We start from the raw sequence: 19,209 nt of genomic DNA on the forward strand, positions 1-19,209 counted from the left end.
CTGGGATGAAGGATTACCAAGTTAGTTCAAATGAATGACCTTGACCAACTTTCAAAGGTCAAAGGGGTCAAATGTCATAAAATCTTCAAACGACTTCTTCTCAATAACCAAAAGGCCCAGGGTACTGATATTGGGCCTGTAGCATGCTGGGATGAAGGGCTACCAAGTTTGTTTAAATGAATGACATTGACCCACTTTCAAGGTCACTGGGGTCAGATGTCTTAAAATCTTCAAACAACTTCTTCTCAATAACCAAAAGGCCCAGGGTACTGATATTGGGCCTGTAGCATGCTGGGATGAAGGACTATCAAGTTTGTTCAACTGAATGACCTTGACCAACTTTCAAGGTCACAGGGGTCAAATGTCGTAAAATCTTCAAGCGACTTCTTTTCAATAAGCAAAAGGGCCAGGGTACTGAAATTGGGCCTGTAGCATGCTGGGATGAAGGATTACCATGTTAGTTCAAATGAATGACCTTGATCCACTTTCAACCTAATGTCCTTGTTCGACAATCAAGGTCAGAGGCGTCATATGTTTAAATCTTTTAATAGGTTCTTATGAAATCTTAAGATTACAAGTGTTAGATTAATAACAGGTGAGCGATGCAGGCCCATTGGGCCTCTTGTTTAATTTGGTGCAAAAAGCCTTAAAGATATTGGGTTACCTGGTGCCCAGCAGCAAGAGCCCTGAGAATCGTTATTCTTGGGGTAATCGTTTTTAGCTCACCTGGCCCGAAGCCCGTGCATGGTCCGTCCGTCCGTCGTCAACTTTTAAGTTTAAACAACTTCTTCTCAGTAACCAAAAGGGCTAGGGTAATGATATTTGGCCAGAAGCATGCTGGGATAAAGGGCTACCAAGTTTGTTCAAATAAATGACCTTCAACCATTTTCAAGGTCACAGGGGTAAAATATATTAAAATCTTTAAACAACTTCTTCTGAATAACCAAGAGGCCTAGGGTGATGATATTTGACCAGTAACATGCTGGGATGAAAGGCTACCAAGTTTGTTCAAATAAATGACCTTGATATATATTCTGCATGGAAAGAAAATCATCAGGGGCTTTATTTAAATCGTAAATTTCAGACCCCCCGGGCTATCCGTTCTCCCTTGGGGAGGGGGTAAAGTTTACTATAGTTTATATAGGGAAATAACACTTTTGGGTATATATTTTATCCATTTTCAGCAGAAAATTACTCAAACTTAGTCAGAATCATCTTTGGCGAATGAGAGTATTACTTTGTAAAATTGGGATTCCTGCCCCATCCCCAGGGGCTAGGGCGGGGCCCCAAAGGGAACATTTTCCAATATTTTCAAATTCTTATCCTTTGATGACATGACAAGTATTGTATTTCATTTTAGTTTACATGCTGATTCCCACATCACATCTAAACAATAAAATTAAGCTACCAGTACCTATGATATAACTCAGGTGACTGCTAAGGTCCTTGGGCCTCTTGTTAAAAATGATTGTATAACCATGTATGCAGACAATTACTGCAGAGAGAACGTCTACTCATATTTGTGATTTTGAAATTTTGACAGAAAATAGAGAAGCTGAAGGCCTCTTTGCATCTCCTTGACAGCGAAGATAAACCGAAAAACCAACACGTAATTTTTGTGGATTCAGAGAAAGATGGTAAATTGTTTTGGTGCTACAGTCTTGTTGCCATTATTCCTTGCATCTGTAAGGACCTTTTCTTAGATAATTCTAACATGGAATGTTTTACAGTAAAACCCCACTTACTCGAACTCATGGGGCACAGATCAATAGTTCGAGGAATATATGGTATTTGAGTAATCCGAGGCTGGTCATATATCGTCATGTGTATATCTGTCGAATCTTGAGTGGTAATAATTCAACATACATACATATTGTAAAACGGTACTTTTGCTATTATTAAGCATGTCGCTGTCAGATACTGGTAAACTATAGTCTTAGGTGTAATAGTAAATACACAGGTAAAATTTCTGTCGGGCGTGACAAGTCACACTTGTTCGGCAAAAAGATAGGATTAATACTATGACCATGAAGAGCTGGGGGACAAATGGGGTATTCGAGGAATAACGGTTTGAGTAATCTGGGGTTACTTTACAAAGAATTTGCACGAACTTGGTCGGGACCAAACAAACTGTTCGATGAATGAGGGGTATTCGAGTAAACCAAGTTCGAGGAAGTGGGTTTTTACTGTATATTGATGTTTGTCTCGCCGCCAGAATATAGTGGAAGCGGGACTTAGGTGTTGCTTATCCGGCGACGGCAGCATCAACATTACGTTTTTGGGGTTAAGTTATATAATTAGTTTCACTGAAAGTATAAGTGCTTCACCAACCAGAAAATGTAAGTGCTACACCAACCAAACTTGGACCATAGATGCATCTTAGGTGGTACATCTCAACCCATGCATCAAATGCTGGATGCGGCTTACCTTTCATGGTCCATTGACTTTGTCAGCATCTCCATCAACATTAAGTTTTTGCTTTTTACCAAACTTGACATTGTGCATTGATGGTCAAAGCTGGGTACAGGCGAGACATATCAATCCGAATTGCTTGTTAGCCATGTAAGAGTCATGTTATTACTATTAGGGCCGTGTTAAGTTGTTTGTAGCCATGAAAACTGTATTTATGTAAACTAGTATTTAATTTTCAAAGTTTATGCAAAGATTTGAAGTTTATAGATCATGGTTTTGTAAAGAGAACATCTTTGTTTTGGTGCAGCACAAATTCCTAGAATAACCACAGGTCTGAAATTGTGTGAAGAAGATTTCGTTTTCTGTAAACTTTATATAAAGTCTTGTTGTCTCAAGAAAATTTGAAGTTTATTCGAAGTTATATTGGATGACTGTTCACATAAATACTCAAAATAAATTTGTTCATCATTCAGTCGAGAAATTTGATGCAGCAAAGCACTTCAACACCCATCCCTCCCTGCTTGGACGGGCGTACAACAGATCCACCACACAGATGTTACAAGCAGGGCAGATAACGTCGCCCACTGACCCATCAGAACTAGAGGTAAGGTCAAAGTGCATTGAAGTGACTTCTGCTAGCCTTCCTAGAGATACATCTGATTACAGCACAGTGCTGTTGGATAAACTTAAAAGTGACTGGTCAGTCAAGTAACTCCACTCTGTAAGATAGGTATCTTAAATCCTTTTATATACATGTTAACTCTCTCAAAAGTGTTTTCCTCACCTAAAACATGGAGAATGATTCAAGTACATACTTGTGCATGTTTCATTTGAGAATGATTGGAAATCAAGATGGCCACCAGAAAGCCATCTTCGATTTTGGCAGTTTCTCAACTAACTTCATATATAGATTTCCCTTTGTCTATTGTTGTGCATGCTTAACTTGAGACTGATGCGAAAAGAATTCAAATTTCATATTTGAAATTCTTGGCAATGCATAAATAACTTCTTGCTATTCGCTAGTTTTGCAAAGTATGTTTTGAGCTTCATTTTGCTTGATCAGAAGAAAATATGGTCGCCAGAAAACAGAAATCTCTCTTATTCTTTTTTAACACACTATATATAAAGTTAATCGGTAAAACAATTACCTGACTTGAAGCACACTTTCAAACCAAGCTGTATGAAGTGTCAATCAAAAGTTTCCACGAGATGCACACATACTTTCAGTTGACATAACCACTGTCTATCTGGAAACGTTCGCACTGTCAAACATTTTGCCCTTTGTCCTGTAAAATTTATTTTCACCCTGTTTTAATTGTTGTCGCATGTTCCTTTGTCGCTGTGTATTCATATTCACTTTGATGATAAATTCGCCCTCAATGCGGACTAAAAAAAAAGGCTTAAGATTAAACTGCAGCAATGTAACTTCTACTAATAACAACCGCCTTCAACAGATTATGTAATTGGAGATCGTTGCATAATGAGAGGGAAGAAAGTAAAATAGAAAACTACCTGGTATGTAAATAAAATAATAACAGTAAATAAATAAAAAGGCTGATTACAAATTTATGGTAGTCTTGCAATGGCGGATTTGAAGGCAGTCAATTTTGTAAGTTTAGAGAAATCGGGGTGGGGGTTCCAATCAGATATTGTTCTTGGAAAAAATGACTGTTTTCGGACTTGAGTTTTGCATGTTTCTATAAAACTTGGTTGATGGCTACTTGACGTGTCAGACTGTTTTTTCAAACATTCCCCTTGTGTGTATAGTTCACCGTTGCAAAGACTCACATGAATTTACCTTCTTTGCATTTGATATTGGAACCATTTAACCATCTTGAAAATGCGAATGTTTTGTTGTTCCCGATGCTTTACATCAAACAAGTCACCACTTTTCTCAGGGATTTTGAAACAAACATGATGGTGTATTACATTTGTTTAAGTAGCATACAAGATTTAATTATCACAATGGGAAGTTAAATTGTATCTGGTACTTGTGACTTTGAAGAAAACATACTTCTGATAGTATCATGAATAAGAATATATTTTGTGATAAGTGAAGAAGTAAATCTGCGTTTATTAAAAACATTTTAATAGGGAAACACGATTCTTTGTTTCTCTAAGATTAACCATGTTTAACGAGGATGAGTGAATGTTTTGTTTAGGTTTTAGATGTCGGCCTTGTTTTCAAATCCTTTAGCTGAAATTCATCTCATATTTCAGGAAGTGGCTAAAGAAAAGGAAAAGAAATACAAGGAACTGACCAAACGGATTGAACGTGAAAAAGAACTTGGCATTATTGCACAGAAATTGCAGATGAAAAAACATCTAATGGTACAGTTTGGTTTATACGTCAATGTGATCATTGTGATGTCATTATGATTTTATGAAATTAAGCTCTGTAGGTGTTTCATCTGGACCTAATATTCCCAAATTTTATTTCTATTTCGTACTACTTTATATTGATTTTGGTTTTTGAAAAGAAACCTTCCAAAGTGTAACCAAACATTCAGATTGATATCCTCGGAATTTCCTGGTTTACACTTTCTATACCGCTGGAATATTTCCTGGTTTACACTTTCTATACCGCTGGAATATTTCCTGGTTTACACTTTCTATACTTCTGGAATATTTCTTGGTTTACACTTTCTATACCGCTGGAATATTTCCTGGTTTACACTTTCTATACTGCTGGAATGTTTCCTTGTTTACACTTTTTATACCACTAGAATATTTCCTGGTTTACACTTTCTATACCGCTGGAATGTTCCCTAGTTTACACTTTCTATACCGCTGGAATATTTCCTGGTTTACGCTTTCTATACCGCTGGAATATTTCCTGGTTTACACTTTCTATACTGCTGGAATATTTCCTGGTTTACACTTTCTATAATGCTGGAATATTTCCTGGTTTACACTTTCTATACCGCTGGAATATTTCCTGGTTTACACTTTCAATACTGCTGGAATGTTCCCTTGTTTACACTTTCTATACCGCTGGAATATTTCCTGGTTTACACTTTCAATACCACTGGAATATTTCCTGGTTTACACTTTCTATACCACTGGAATATTTCATGGTTTACACTTTCTATACCGCTGGAATATTTCATGGTTTACGCTTTACATACCGCTGGAATATTTCATGGTTTACACTTTCTATACCGCTGGAATTTTTCCTGGTTTACACTTTCTATACCGCTGGAATGTTCCCTAGTTTACACTTTCTATACCGCTGGAATATTTCATGGTTTACGCTTTCCATACCGCTGGAATATTTCCTGGTTTACACTTTCTATACTGCTGGAATATTTCACTCGCTTGTTTTTTTTACCTTACAAGTGTACTTAAGTGAGTGATTGGTCCAGAACACTTCCATCAACTAGGCAAAATTATATTATTTTCTTATTTCTTCTTCATTATTCCTCATAAAAGGCCCGCATGGTATGGTTTTCTTTCCAGAATTGATTTATCTAAATCTTTAGTCATGTAAAAGACAGTTTCCAATATTTAGTTACATTTGTTTGGTACGACAGTATGGGGATCCTTGAATTTGTTTTTGTTTTATATCTATAAAACAAGTCTATTTTATATCTAAATTTCATGACATTGGTATTAAATTGTTTGTGAACATTTTTACATAAAAAGACCAACCTGTTTTAAATAGTGCTTTGGTTAGATTCTGAAGATTTTAGTTTCATAAAAAACATGTTCAATGAATATCAGAATATATACTTCTGTAAACTTTCATAAATGTGTATAAATTTACAAATTATTTACATTTATTTCAGATCAGTCATATTAATTCATGTCCATGATGTCATTTTCTTTCATTTCTTTAACAGGCTAAAAAAGAAAAGAAAAAGAAAGTCGCTGACGAGACAAAATCTTCAGCAGCTCAGTACAGATGGTGTACTCAAAGGAAAAAGTGAAACTGTTCGAAAATGTTTGACATTTTGCACAGTCAACAAAATGCGAGAGGATACAAAATGCCTTGTTTAGCTCATGGAATTCAAAATGGTTTCTTTGAAAGGCTGTATTAGGACTTGCTCTATTGCTGGCCCTGTCTGTGTCTTCATGGTCTGGAAACCCACTATCGAACTCTCCTGTGGTGGAAATGTACAATTGGGTTGATGCAGACTCGGAGCATTATGTGTAATTGATGTTTTGTCCCGATTTTGGTACGATAAAGGCTATAACATAAGCCCCCCCACATTGCAGTTTTCAGTAGAACGACCTATACATACCTATGGTCTACAGGTGTGAGATATTCGGTAATGTGGGTAAGAAGGACTACAGTCCTTCTCAAAATATGTATCTCATGAAAATCAGAGTGAAGAAAAAACTGATATTGGTATGTTTGGAAAGTGATCATTTGTACATTTGAGAAGAAATGATAGGTGTGTGTGCTGTCATTATTAACTCATTAACCCCTGATGACACATTTGAACTCTTCCAATTCAAAGGTTGGAATAGTTCATTATGAAATTTCAGGGGTGAATTGAGTTAGTGAACTGAATGTGAGTCATGTTTGAAGTGGGCTGGAACCACACAATTGATTGATTAAAATGTTTAAGGCTAATCAGATTGATCTTTTTATTTTAACATAGAATTAAGGATGCGTTCTAAATGTACTTAAGGAAACATTTGAAAAGTTTACAAGTAAATAAACAAATAGATTTTGACAATGTAGGGGAGATAACTATGACACAAAGGTAGCATATAACTTTACTGTTCTCCACTTGGATGTGTTTTAGGTAAGGGGTGTTCTAGTACCAACCCTTTGGGAGGAGTGGGATGCACATTATCAGAGACCCTCCCACCCATCAAATATCAAAATGTTTTGACAATGCTTGGTTGGCAGATCTGAATTTGACCCTACCACCCATCGTGTATTAATACCGGTGCTTCCTACCTCCCCTGTTCCATTAATTGAGAATTAGCTATGTTTTGTTAATAGCAGATCACAGAAATCTACACAGCTACAATTAGTTTTATGTATCACTGTACACTGTACTGTATAAAACTTGATTTTCATGTATTCACAGTTTTCGTCCTAGGTAAACTGCAAATATCAGTATAGTTTACATTGAATATTTGTCAATACTGAGAATTCTAACCAACGAACATGGAAATCCTGCGAGTTGTTTATACGTGGCATTGGTTTAGTAATGAAAATAGGTGAAAATCAGGTGGAACAGTATATTAGTCCTGCAGATAATGCTCAACTAATTAACATAATCACAATGTTAAGCTAATTTATAGAAGTATTTATTAGGAATATAATTCACCAGCACGATACACCCAATGATAATATACTCAAAATGAGCAACAAGCAGACTAAGGAAGCACTACTTTTCAATAAGAACTGTACCAATATGGAGTAAATTACCTGAAACTGTTATATCGGCACCAAATGTTAACTTTTTAAAAAAAATAAAAAATTGGACAATCATTGGAACAATCAAGAACTTTTCTACAACTACAGAGCTACAATCATATATCAATCAAACTTTGTATATATAAAGAAAATGAGCTGTTTTTAGGCTTGAGCTTGTGCAGTGGTGCGACGTCCGGCGTCAATATTTTACTTTTAAACAACTTCCTCTCAATAACCAAAAGGCCCAGGGTACTGATATTGGGCCTGTAGCATGCTGGAATGAAGGACTACCAAGTTTGTTCAAATGAATGACCTTGACCCACTTTCAACCTAATGTCCTTGTTCGACATTCAAGGTCACAGGCATCATTTGTTTAAATCTTTTAATTGGTTCTTATGAATCGAACACTGATATTCTGCCTGTATTTTAGTCCACTTTTAAGAGAGATTAATACCAGGTGAGCAATGCAGGACCATTGGGCCTCTTGTTATGTTTTGTAACTATTTCTGTGATGTATTATACAATTTATTTATGAGTCTGGAATAGGGGAATAACATAATTCCTGAACTGGAAATAAACTTATCTTTTCTTACACACCTCCGTATCAATGGCTGAAGATGCCGAATTTGGTGCCGACTTATTACCGACCCATACATATTTTCTATAAAACATTCGATTTAGTGGTTGAATTATTTGAATTAATAACAAGGTAACTGATAACGAGACTAAGTTTACATGACTATTACATTTCTTTGATAAATACTACTGCACTTCTGTTATGGAAACTAGAGTACCGCAGGAATGAAACGATATACACCTGCCCAATGCTAGCATGGATTTTCAACTTCGAACTATAAGCATATTACATAATTATATAAATATTGACCAAGTTTCATCAGAATGTGGTCTTATTTTATTAACTTATTGTGCTGAAATCATCAACCAATCTGAGTATAATATGTAAATTATAAATTATAAAATAGCCCTCCACCACTGGGTCGTGGGATTGTAACCTACATGGGGAAACCTGGCACGTCCTTAAATAACCATAGCTGATTCTAGGACGTAAAACACATAAAAAATAAAAAAAATAAACTTTGCCTATGTTTTTGTATTATATAAATAAATGCCAGTCAAATTTCATCAGAATCCTGTTGTATTTAATTTCTATTTAATAATATTGTGTAGAAATGGTGATGTGGTAATTACTGGTAATACAATCGGACATAAAAAGGTATGGGTCATCTGCAGCCCGACCACGGGGGGATTTCTCCGGGTACTCCAGTTTCCTCCTAAATGAAGACCCCCTCCGTTCTAACATCCAGGCCAACAAGAGTGATTAATATAAGCTGAAATAATATAACCTGTTTCAGAATTGTTGTAAAAAATAGAAAGTTTACATAAAATCATATTACCGTATCAATTATGCACAGATTTTGACTAACTTCAAACTTAGTCTTACGCGACTTATTCTTCTTTTACAAACACATTATGAAGTGAAAAGATCAAAGAAGGAAGAAGAAAAACAACATAAATCATCACATCATTTATTATACTTCCATTCTTTTATATTCAACACAAATTCAACCAGAAGCTGCTTTTCACTCACAGGAACATTAAGATATCAACGACAACTTCATCTGTCACAAATGTGCTTCAAATTACTTATTTTATCAATTCTTGATGTAAATGCGTTGGTAATACGCACAGGGAGTTATAGTTCACAATAAACCTTATATAGATACCTTTCAGAACCTTAGGATTCTAAGATGCATGATTTTTAATTTCATTTCGGGAGGAACTTTAGAGTAAGAACATCTTTCACATATTTTGATGAGACAAAACACATTTCATTAGATAATATAAAATTAAATCTAGTTTCTATCAGTTAATGTTTGATAATATCAGAAGGTATATTAACCAGAATACTTTGTATATAAATTATATACTGTACTTTCTTGATGGTTTGGTAAAGGTCTCTCTGTGATGGCAATTAGTCTTTACAAATAATGCTGTACAATTGTCTGTCGAAGGAAACTAGACCCTGTGTTCATAACACCGTTCTCATGCTCAAACTTAAGACATCTTTCTTATAGCCCTTCAAAGTCCTGTGACAGGGTCACAAATTTAATATTGGAATCACACTTGGCTACAAGTAAAGCCCTTCAAAGTCCTGTGACAGGGTCACAAATTTAATATTGGAATCACACTTGGCTACAAGTAAAGCCCTTCAAAGTCCTGTGACAGGGTCACAAATTTAATATTAGAATCACACTTGGCTACAAGGTAAGCCCTTCAAAGTCCCGCGACAGGGTCACAAATTTAATATTGGAATCACACTTGGCTACAAGGTAAGCCCTTCAAAGTCCTGTGACAGGGTCACAAATTTAATATTGGAATCAAACTCGGCTACAAGGTTAGCCCTTCAAAGTCCTGTGACAGGGTCACAAATTTAATATCGGAATCAAACTCGGCTACAAGGTTAGCCCTTCAAAGTCCTGTGACAGGGTGACAAATTTAATATTGGAATCAAACTCGGCTACAAGGTTAGCCCTTCAAAGTCCCGCGACAGGGTCACAAATTTAATATTGGAATCACACTCGGCTACAAGGTAAGCCCTTCAAAGTCCCACGACAGGGTCACAAATTTAATATTGGAATCACACTCGGCTACAAGGTTAGGTACATACAACATATTGTAAGCTTGAATACAGAGTCTGTGTTTGAGCATGACAATGTTTGAGGAAAACAGGCTCTAAGTTTTGAAGTTTCTTTGGGTGATAAAATATATATCAAAAGATAACTGACAATAAGGTTTTGGCAATATAATCTTAAAATATTTTACATGGTATTCACTGGCAACCAAATACAATTTCACATTCCACTTCTCTTCCTCTTGTTCATCGGCGACTCCTCAGTTGATGCTTCAAGGTCGATTTGTTTAAGAAACACAGCAGCTGGCAGTTGATATCACCTTGACATGAAATCCAGTGTTTTGAAGAAGAAAAAATCCATAACAAATGTCTGTGTTCCAGGTTATCGTTTTCGCCTGAAAACGTTGGAAATGAAAATAATTAACATTATAAATACTGAAATAAATTTGTTAAACTTGAGTGTTTTTACCCAAGGGTTTTTCTTAAGTGGTACCCCTAAACATAAATTTCAGGCTGCTTTGCAAATAAACTTCGCTAAACGTATCTGTTGTCTCGTTCCTGATTAAAGATTGTCATTATTACAAGCAATATGTCTAGCCAACACTTAGCCTGATGTGTAGTAACGAGTTTTCAGATTAGTTGAATGTGTCGCAGTATATCCACATTATCTCTCCCAAACTATATCACTTTAAAGTCCGGCCACGCCTCTTAGGACTATATATTACTGACTCAGTGTTTGAAATTAAGGAGGTAATCCTCACAACTCGGGTCTTGTTTTTATTTGTGCTAGCAGCCCACAGCTACAGCATGGCAGATTTCACAATGTCTTTCTTGAAAACTGATATTCATAGATCATCAGTTTGTTAAGAGGGTGATCGATCATAAAGTTTCAACCGATTCCCAACACTATTAGTACTTAGGAGCCCATCTTGGTAAATCACACGCTGATGGTGGCTGACGTTACAGTAGGATATTTACCTGGGGATGATATTTTTGCAATTTTGCAGGTCAATGATGTGATCGCTAAATTATGATAGGCAGAAAATATGGCAAGCGTAAAGTGATAAAACTTCATAACCCTAATGTCATCATGAAATAGAATGCATGTGGTTGTGACAATTCATATATAAAAAGTAACGATGATTGAAAATAGGTTATATCATACATCTTATAGTTTTGTTGATGATTTATTTAACAAAATACGCTTTATACTTTTTGCTGCTCAATATGCTGCAATGAAGCCTATATATTTGACTATTGGACACATTATATGCTAAATGTCCCGTTTCTATGCAAAGACATCACAATAATTTAGTTCCCTCACATGTCTAGATCGCGAAATTATAATCTGGGTAAATTTAATTCTGTACTTTTTTGGTCCAAATCGACAAAATTTTAAGCCCACGTAAATTATCCAATATACAGTATCTCGTATTTCCTTTGATAAATATGTATTTTTGACGAGTTATATGCTTTATAAAACCGAGGAGTATTTGATGGGTAGTAAAACAATCTAACCAACCATGCAAATTTCCGCCTGGCTCCTTCTTGTCCTGGTTTGTCTCGCTCTCGTTTCCTTGGATCCTGGGTCAGGAGTCCGGCTGTAAAATACAAAGGTCAAGGTCACCACAACATCTATTTATAATGTGTTCTTTGTTCAATATTTCCCGACAATGTGAAATCATTGCCATGGGAACTACTACCCCAAGCTATTTGAAGAATATATCTTGGTGTGATTTTTTTTTTTAACAATTTGCCTTATGAAAATAACTGCAGTCTGTAATTTACGAACATTTACCAGGTATTGTTTGATCGTTTTTTATTCACTATTGAATGGGTAACCTCACACTTATTTTGCTGAGAACAACCTATAACTTAACCCTTTCACCACTATAGACCAAAATGGACTCATCTAGATCAATGCAAAGTAGAGTTTACTAAAGTTACATAGGGGTGAAAGGGTTAAATGGAAGGAGTGTCTGAAATCTTGTATTGTTAGGTTTACTAACCCTACTACAGACCATACACACGACAAGGAAAGAGGCATGTCTAATACGATATGTCTACAACACATCGAAAGAAATCCTCCAACGTATTATAGCAGCAGTAGAACGGGGCCCGTTCATTTATCGCGTTCCAAAGGGTTGTTTGTTTATGCAATAAGGTCGGACCTAGTAATATAATCTGGGCTACATTCGCGTATCCCGGTTGAAACGGTACGTGTGGCGCAGAAATTTTCCACGATAAACGAACGCAATTGGACCTTCTATAAGCAGAGCTAAACATGCAAAGTTTCGGAGAATAAAAAACAATGTATCAAGAATATAAGGCCCTTCTTTCACGCAAACTGGCAATAGTCAGCATTTTAGTTTTGGCCAGGTACGTCTGGACCCCTCAATCTACACGTGCCAAATTTTCCTGAGGTCAGCCTCGGTTCAGATCTGTACCCGTCGTTTTCTTTACAGGTTCAACCGGTTCAACCGTTTCAACTGGATACGCGAATGTACCCGAGGTGCTACTTTCAGGCAAGCCTTGAAAAAGCCTTGCAAGGCTTGCATAAATATTTGCAGGTCTGCCAGGATTTATACCCGAAAAAGTTACATTAAAATACTGACAAACCAGTTGAACCGGATACGTGAAAGAGGCCCTGGTCTTCCTATTACACCTACCGATCATCAAGCGTGTCTTGGTAGTCTCATCGACGTATGCGGCCATGGCTTTAGAGATTGCCAGTCTGATGGCCCCAGACTGACCGGATGGTCCTCCGTCAATAGTTGTGGCATACACATCCACTTTCCCTAGCAGGTTACAGACCACCAACGGAGTCATAATTTGCTCCCTGTGACAAAGAACAGTGCATGAAAATATAGTCAATACCACAACTAACATAACAACATAACTCATTCACCCCTGAAGACACATTTGAACTCTTTTAATTCAAAGGTTGGAATAGTTCATTATGAAATTCCAGGGGTGAATGAGTTAGTAGGTTAATACAATGTATTAAAATAGGATTAATTTTTTTTTCTTAATTTCTTTCGTCCAAAATGAATAAGTATTTTTAGGTATATTATTTTGCACTTAATAAGTTTGAAACTCAGGACATTTCATTGTAATAATTTTAAAATTGCAAAAGTTTTAATATAAACATAGTTTTTTTAATAAGGCCCCTAAAAGGAGGAGAGAATCAGTATCCTGGTCGTTGAGGGTCGTAAGTAGATTATCGGAGGAATCTACGATGGATACCCGTAAGTGTTCACTGGCACTCCATCAAGGGATATAAACACAAATTTTAAACAGAAGGAGCAGCAATATCTTGATTCCGTAGTTTATTTACGGTTTAGAAGTTTTGGCTGGCTTGGTCAGCCGTCATCAGAACAACAGACTGGTATCCATTTTTATGACAATTCTCTGTATTGTTGTTGTTATCACAATGTACAATTGATGTACATAATTGTACTGATGTCACAGCTGAGGGTTACTTTTACCAACACCCTTGAAAATTCTCGATGAACATTCTGATAACAACTGGCCTAGCTAGCCAGCCACTACAATTACAATGTTTACGACAGATTCAAATTTCACCTTTATGCAATATTAAGTGAATTATACCACTTGATAAAACTGAGGCCTACAGTACATCAATTTATTACATACTTACTAATAAATACTTTTTTTTGCATATGCGATACGACACAATTGCTCTTACACATATTAGCCCTCGCCGTATCAATCCCCAAAAGCTGTATCAGCCCCCGCCGTATCACACCCCAAAACCCATATCAGCCCGAAAAACCCGTATCACACCCCTTTTCGACATTTTTCGTTTTTCAATATTTCAAAAGGAAAAATATATCATAAGATAGTAGCTTTTATTAGTAAGTATGTAATAAACAGAATAAAGCATGCCTTTTTCCACATTCAAACCCGGTATCAACCTTCGGCCCTTGGGCTGATATTGGAGTCTCGGGTTGATACTGGGTGTGATATGGAAAAAGGCATGTATTATTCTCTATATAATCTATCCCTATCATGAAGGTATGATTTAGAAATATCAACCCAAGAAGGAGGTGATATTCTTTATTGTCTAACTCAAGGCTTGCTAAAAGCCATTAAGGTTACACAATCAAGAATCTCATCCCAAGGGTTGAGATTTCTCGGGCATTCCCTGTACTGGGGATAATTATTTGTCCATCATCCCATTGATGTTCCAGGATAATGGTAACTGGTATTTGTGATCTTGGGTTTTCCCACCAATTTCTGCATGCTCTTGTCTAATGAAAGCTGATTGTGATGTCATGTGTTACTGGTCCCATGGCGTCATCTTATTGCTCCTTAAAAATATTTTTATGATGTGAAGTCATGGTGCTGTCTGTCTTGCCCAAGAGGGTGACAGAGAAATGGCACCCTAAGGGGTGACAGAGAAATCTTGAATAAGTAAAACAACAGATGATCTGTGAATGGTAGAAAAAATTCACGTCATGAGATGTGTGGAGCAAGGATCAATGTGTTCCTGGAGTAAACTGTACTTAAAGTCACTGCAGCACATGTGAATCCTTGTCATTTATACAGGTTTCCTGCGTCAACACTTACCTGTGTGTAAGATCACTGAAGTATAGTATGTCTTTCCCGTTGATATCAAACTTTCCTGTCCCGTTGAGATACACCTTCACCGATGCTTTACAACTTTTTCGAGAACCTGTCAACAGAAAAGAAATGGCCAAATGTGAAAGTGAATACAGGGTGTAGACAGTGGGAATGTGTGTAGGAGGGAGTAGCAATGACTTGGGGCTGAGGGTTTGTGGGGCAATGGATTTGAGCTAGCTTAGTAAAAATTGGTAGAGAGAAGGGGATAAGTACAAGTAGGTTTAGCCTATTGAGAGGAAAGTGGTGAGTAAGGTTGAGGGCTTCAAGATTGGGACTGGATAGAGGTTGGTAACTGTGTAAAGGAGAATACAGTCAAGCTTAGTTGAATGGGTGTGATGATAGGTGGGGCCAATTCTGAAATGAGAAATCGGGAGTGGGTTGGTGTGTGATGTGTCAAGGATGTGAGTGAGGAGGGATGGTAATGTTGATGGTAGAGCATGATGAACAAGAGAGGAAGAGTGTGACTCATGGCATCATCAATATCCAGGGGTCATGCTCCCCGTACGCGCTCTGTACCCCTGGAATATGTCATGGCAAAATCAGAGGCTTGGTGTGCAGCACCTTGTGGATGGGACGAGAAGACTAGTTTGACTCTCTGAGGTACATCAAAAGGATCTTGCGGCCGCGTAATGGTAAAACTTACTGGCTTTGAAGTCAGGTGTCGCTCCTCTGTAATCCTTAAAGACAAGAGATCCCAGAGGGATCTTGGCGCCCACCTTTGTACCATCTTCATTAGTTCTTTGTCAGTTCGATCTTTTCTCTTCTTTCCTCTAATCTGTTTGATCGAGTCATGTTAACAGTAAATGCACCTTGAGGTAACTTTTGATCTAAACTTAATACTGATGTGTATGAAAGCCAACCTTCAAAGTGAGTTTGTCATTTCACATATTTACTAGTACAGTACTTAATGTGAAAGAAATAGAATCGATCATTGCAATATGAGAAAGATCTGTTAAGTTCTTCTTTTAATCCATTTTGTTTTTATGATCAGTCTCAAAATATAACATACACAACGAGGGATCAAGGGGAACCTACATTTAAAATTTGAGAAAGATCCCTCCCGTACTTCCCGAGAAATAGCGATAACAAACTTTCACTATCAAAATCCAAGATGGCTGCCTGTCGGCCATGTTGTTTATCCGATCAGTCTCTAAAATTGCCCTGCACAGCTAGGACCAAGGGGAACCTACATATAAAATTTGAGAAAGATCCCTCTGGTACTTCTTGAGAAATCAGATGATGGTGGGCTAAAAAGGTATCAGTCTAGCGATTGGTCAGGATATTTTACCTGACATCAAACAAATAGCTAGCCGTGTGCCTTCAATTTTGCTATGACATATATTCCAGGGGTGCAGAGATTGAGAGTGAGCGTAACTCCTGGATATCAAAGATGGACTGATGGTGGAATTGGAAAAGGGATGACGTATTGGGGGTGGTATGTGGAGCCTAAAGATTGGAGAAAGGATGATGGATAGACGGAGATTTGAGGATGGCAGAATAGGGATGGATGGCAGGGAGATGAATGTGTTTTAGGCTGTAAATGGAGACGGGTTGATATATTGAGGGTGATGAGTTGATACTAGAAGTGGAGAAGGAATGGCAGGCTAGGGTTGTTTTTGGCAACGGAGAGGATGGTATTTAAGACTGGAGGTGCTGGAGGGATGGTGTATTGAGGGTTGTATGTTGATGGTGGATTGGTGTTAGATAGCAGGGATATGATGTAGTTTGATTCAGTTTGGTTTGAATTTATTTTGTTTAACGTCCTTTTAACAGCTAAGGTCATTTAAGGATGTGCCTCCATGTGTGTTGTGTATGCGTGCATGTGTGTGTCTGGAGACAGGGTATGTTGGTGTAATTGCCTCCTTGTGAAAGCGCGGAACTGATGCCGACTTTATAGTGCTACCTCACTGAAATACCATGCCGAATGCACCCAGCACAGCATTCCGCCCGGTCACATACTGACAACAGGTGAACCAGTTGTTGCCGTTCCCCTAAATACTGAACAATAAGCAGGTAGTAACAACTACCATTTTGAAGGACTTTGGCATGTCCCAACCTAGGGTCAGAACACATTGCCTTCCTCACCTGGGCAAACACTCAACATTAAAGCCAAAAGTGAGGTGATGCCAAGCAAGGCACTAGGAAATCAAGTCAGAAGTAGCTAGGCTGGAAGCAGTATAAGGTGGTCATAGTTAGATTAAGTACCTCAGTATGTCCAGGTTTGGGAGCAATCAGGTAGACATATATAAGGTAATGGGTAAAATCAGTAAACCTGTTACTTATAGCATACCTTCACCAGGATAATAGAGTTCCCCATCATCGTCAACTTCAGGCTAAAATAAAAACAAGCTCAGAGTAACTATACATTGCTGTATGATAATTTCAAAACTAAAGACTGGGACAAGTCCAAAAATATCACTGAGACAACATAGTTTCAAGGTCATACTTTTAGATTTCAAATTAGCAAAAAATACGACAAAACTAAACATGATGGGGGCCATCATAGGAACAATGCATACAAAGATTGATGAAAATATCTGCCAAGTGAGATTTACGACATCATTGAATTTATGGAGACTTATTGATAATGGAATCTTTCCCTGGGGTGATACTATTTTTTGTTGGACAATGGATAGTATGCTTGCCTTTCACCAACTAGGCGGCCAGGATTTGATTTCCTTATTGGACGTGGGGGTCATCATAAACATTATAATCAACCATCATGAGTTTGGGGAGCCAGAAACCCATATGTTTCTCTTTGGAATGTACCGTACATTGGTCCCGTTTCCGATCAGAAAAACAATTGCCATGAACTTATGTTAGAAAATTGACATGCCCATGGTGTCACCCATCAGTGGGTAACCAGAAATGTTTTTGACCATGGAACCTTCAAATGGTTATAGAGTGGAAGACAGAAATGTAAATTGTTTATAAATGCACGACGGATGACGTCAGACAAAACGTGATTGCAATATATATATATATATATTATAAAAAGAAAAATCTTAACAACAAGTCTTTAGTACTTTCATCTCTTCTAGGAGATTCTTCTGATTTATAATATATATATATATAATAGGACAACTTCGTCTCAGGTGACCTAAAAACTTACTGCCATATGTTTGTACACAAGTGTTGATATCAAGGGTTTCCTAAACGACATCAGGAACTCTTCTTCCTCGTGACAAAGGGTGTGGTCCTTGAGTTTATCCATGAGTCTGATAAAACGATCATACTGCAAAATCATACAAATTCACAACTTAAAGAAATTTTAGAAATGGATTGTAGAAAATATACTATGTATGCAGGAAAAACTTTGTAAAAGTGTTAGTGCAAAATATCCAGAAATTCAATCTTTCAAGTCAAAATTTGGAATAATACTACATACTGAATCTAAACACTGGTGCAGCAGGCAAGGAATAATCACTTAAAATACAAGAAAGGGGAGCGCCTATTTGATAATAAGAATTAAAACTTGATCGAAGTGCCTTGAGGCAGGGTGATAATGCACTTGATCTAAACCCTCAGGCAGGATTGGAATAAAATGATTGCAAATTGATCTAAGCCCCTTGGGCAAGTTAGGAATATAACAAACTTGATCTAAACCCTAGGGCAAGCCAGGAATAAAGATTATGAATTTGACCTAATTATAAACCGTAGGGCAAGCTAGGAATAAAGATTATGAACTTGACCTAGGTAATTATAAACCCGAGGGCAAGCCAGGAATAAAGATTATGAACTTGACCTGGGTAATTATAAACTTGAGGGCAAGCCAGGAATAAAGATTATGAACTTGACCTAATTATAAACCCTAGGGAAAGCTAGGAATAAAGATTACAAACTTGCTATAACTCTTGTAGTAGGCTAGGAATAAAATTGTAAACTTGATTTAAACCCCACGGAAGGCTCAACTCTGGAGGACTGCATTTTTTCTAAAAATAATATCATAAGTTGATATTAACCCTGGGGTAAGCTAGGAATAATATAAGAAACTTAATTCAAGCTCCTGAGGCAGACTAAACCTCTTGTCAAACTTGGAATAAGATTACAAATTTACTTAATCTTAACACATGGACATATGACACAGCTGTGTGTGCCAGGTATATGGTACATCTGTTTG

General features: G+C 37.2%; 2 protein-coding genes across 2 annotated transcripts in view; one reads left to right on the forward strand and one right to left on the reverse strand.

Annotated features, from left to right (window-relative positions):
* LOC110452983 (probable U3 small nucleolar RNA-associated protein 11) overlaps positions 1-8,056 on the forward strand; it is a 15,142-nt gene extending 7,086 nt beyond the window's left edge. The window contains exons 5-8 of the mRNA XM_021501768.1: positions 1,544-1,637; positions 2,886-3,016; positions 4,633-4,743; positions 6,255-8,056. Of these exons, the coding sequence (XP_021357443.1) occupies positions 1,544-1,637; positions 2,886-3,016; positions 4,633-4,743; positions 6,255-6,341 (423 nt within the window). The 3' untranslated portion in view covers positions 6,342-8,056. The remainder of the gene's footprint in view (positions 1-1,543; positions 1,638-2,885; positions 3,017-4,632; positions 4,744-6,254) is intronic.
* A 1,264-nt stretch (positions 8,057-9,320) lies between these two features.
* On the reverse strand, positions 9,321-18,342 carry LOC110452977 (28S ribosomal protein S9, mitochondrial-like). The gene is made up of 6 exons (XM_021501760.1): positions 18,202-18,342; positions 17,380-17,422; positions 15,036-15,141; positions 13,112-13,281; positions 11,965-12,043; positions 9,321-10,837 (listed from the first exon to the last, which is right to left on the reverse strand). The coding sequence occupies exons 1-6, from the start codon at positions 18,334-18,336 to the stop codon at positions 10,825-10,827; spliced, it is 546 nt and encodes a 181-aa protein (XP_021357435.1). The 5' UTR covers positions 18,337-18,342; the 3' UTR covers positions 9,321-10,824.
* Between the last annotated feature and the right edge of the window lie 867 nt (positions 18,343-19,209).

Source organism: Mizuhopecten yessoensis, unplaced genomic scaffold, assembly GCF_002113885.1.
Source record: "Mizuhopecten yessoensis strain PY_sf001 unplaced genomic scaffold, ASM211388v2 scaffold7021, whole genome shotgun sequence".
In the NCBI taxonomy this organism is placed as follows: Eukaryota; Metazoa; Mollusca; class Bivalvia; order Pectinida; family Pectinidae; genus Mizuhopecten; species Mizuhopecten yessoensis.

Excerpts from the sequence above, each read along its gene's own strand:
- LOC110452977 (XM_021501760.1), bottom strand. The coding sequence starts at position 18,336 with ATGATTTTGCAGTATGATCGTTTTATCAGACTCATGGATAAACTCAAG. Across the intron at positions 13,282-15,035 it reads TTCAGTGATCTTACACACAG|GGAGCAAATTATGACTCCGT; the intron begins GTAAGTGTTGAC and ends TCTTTGTCACAG. Across the intron at positions 12,044-13,111 it reads CAAGACACGCTTGATGATCG|CCGGACTCCTGACCCAGGAT; the intron begins GTAGGTGTAATA and ends TGTATTTTACAG.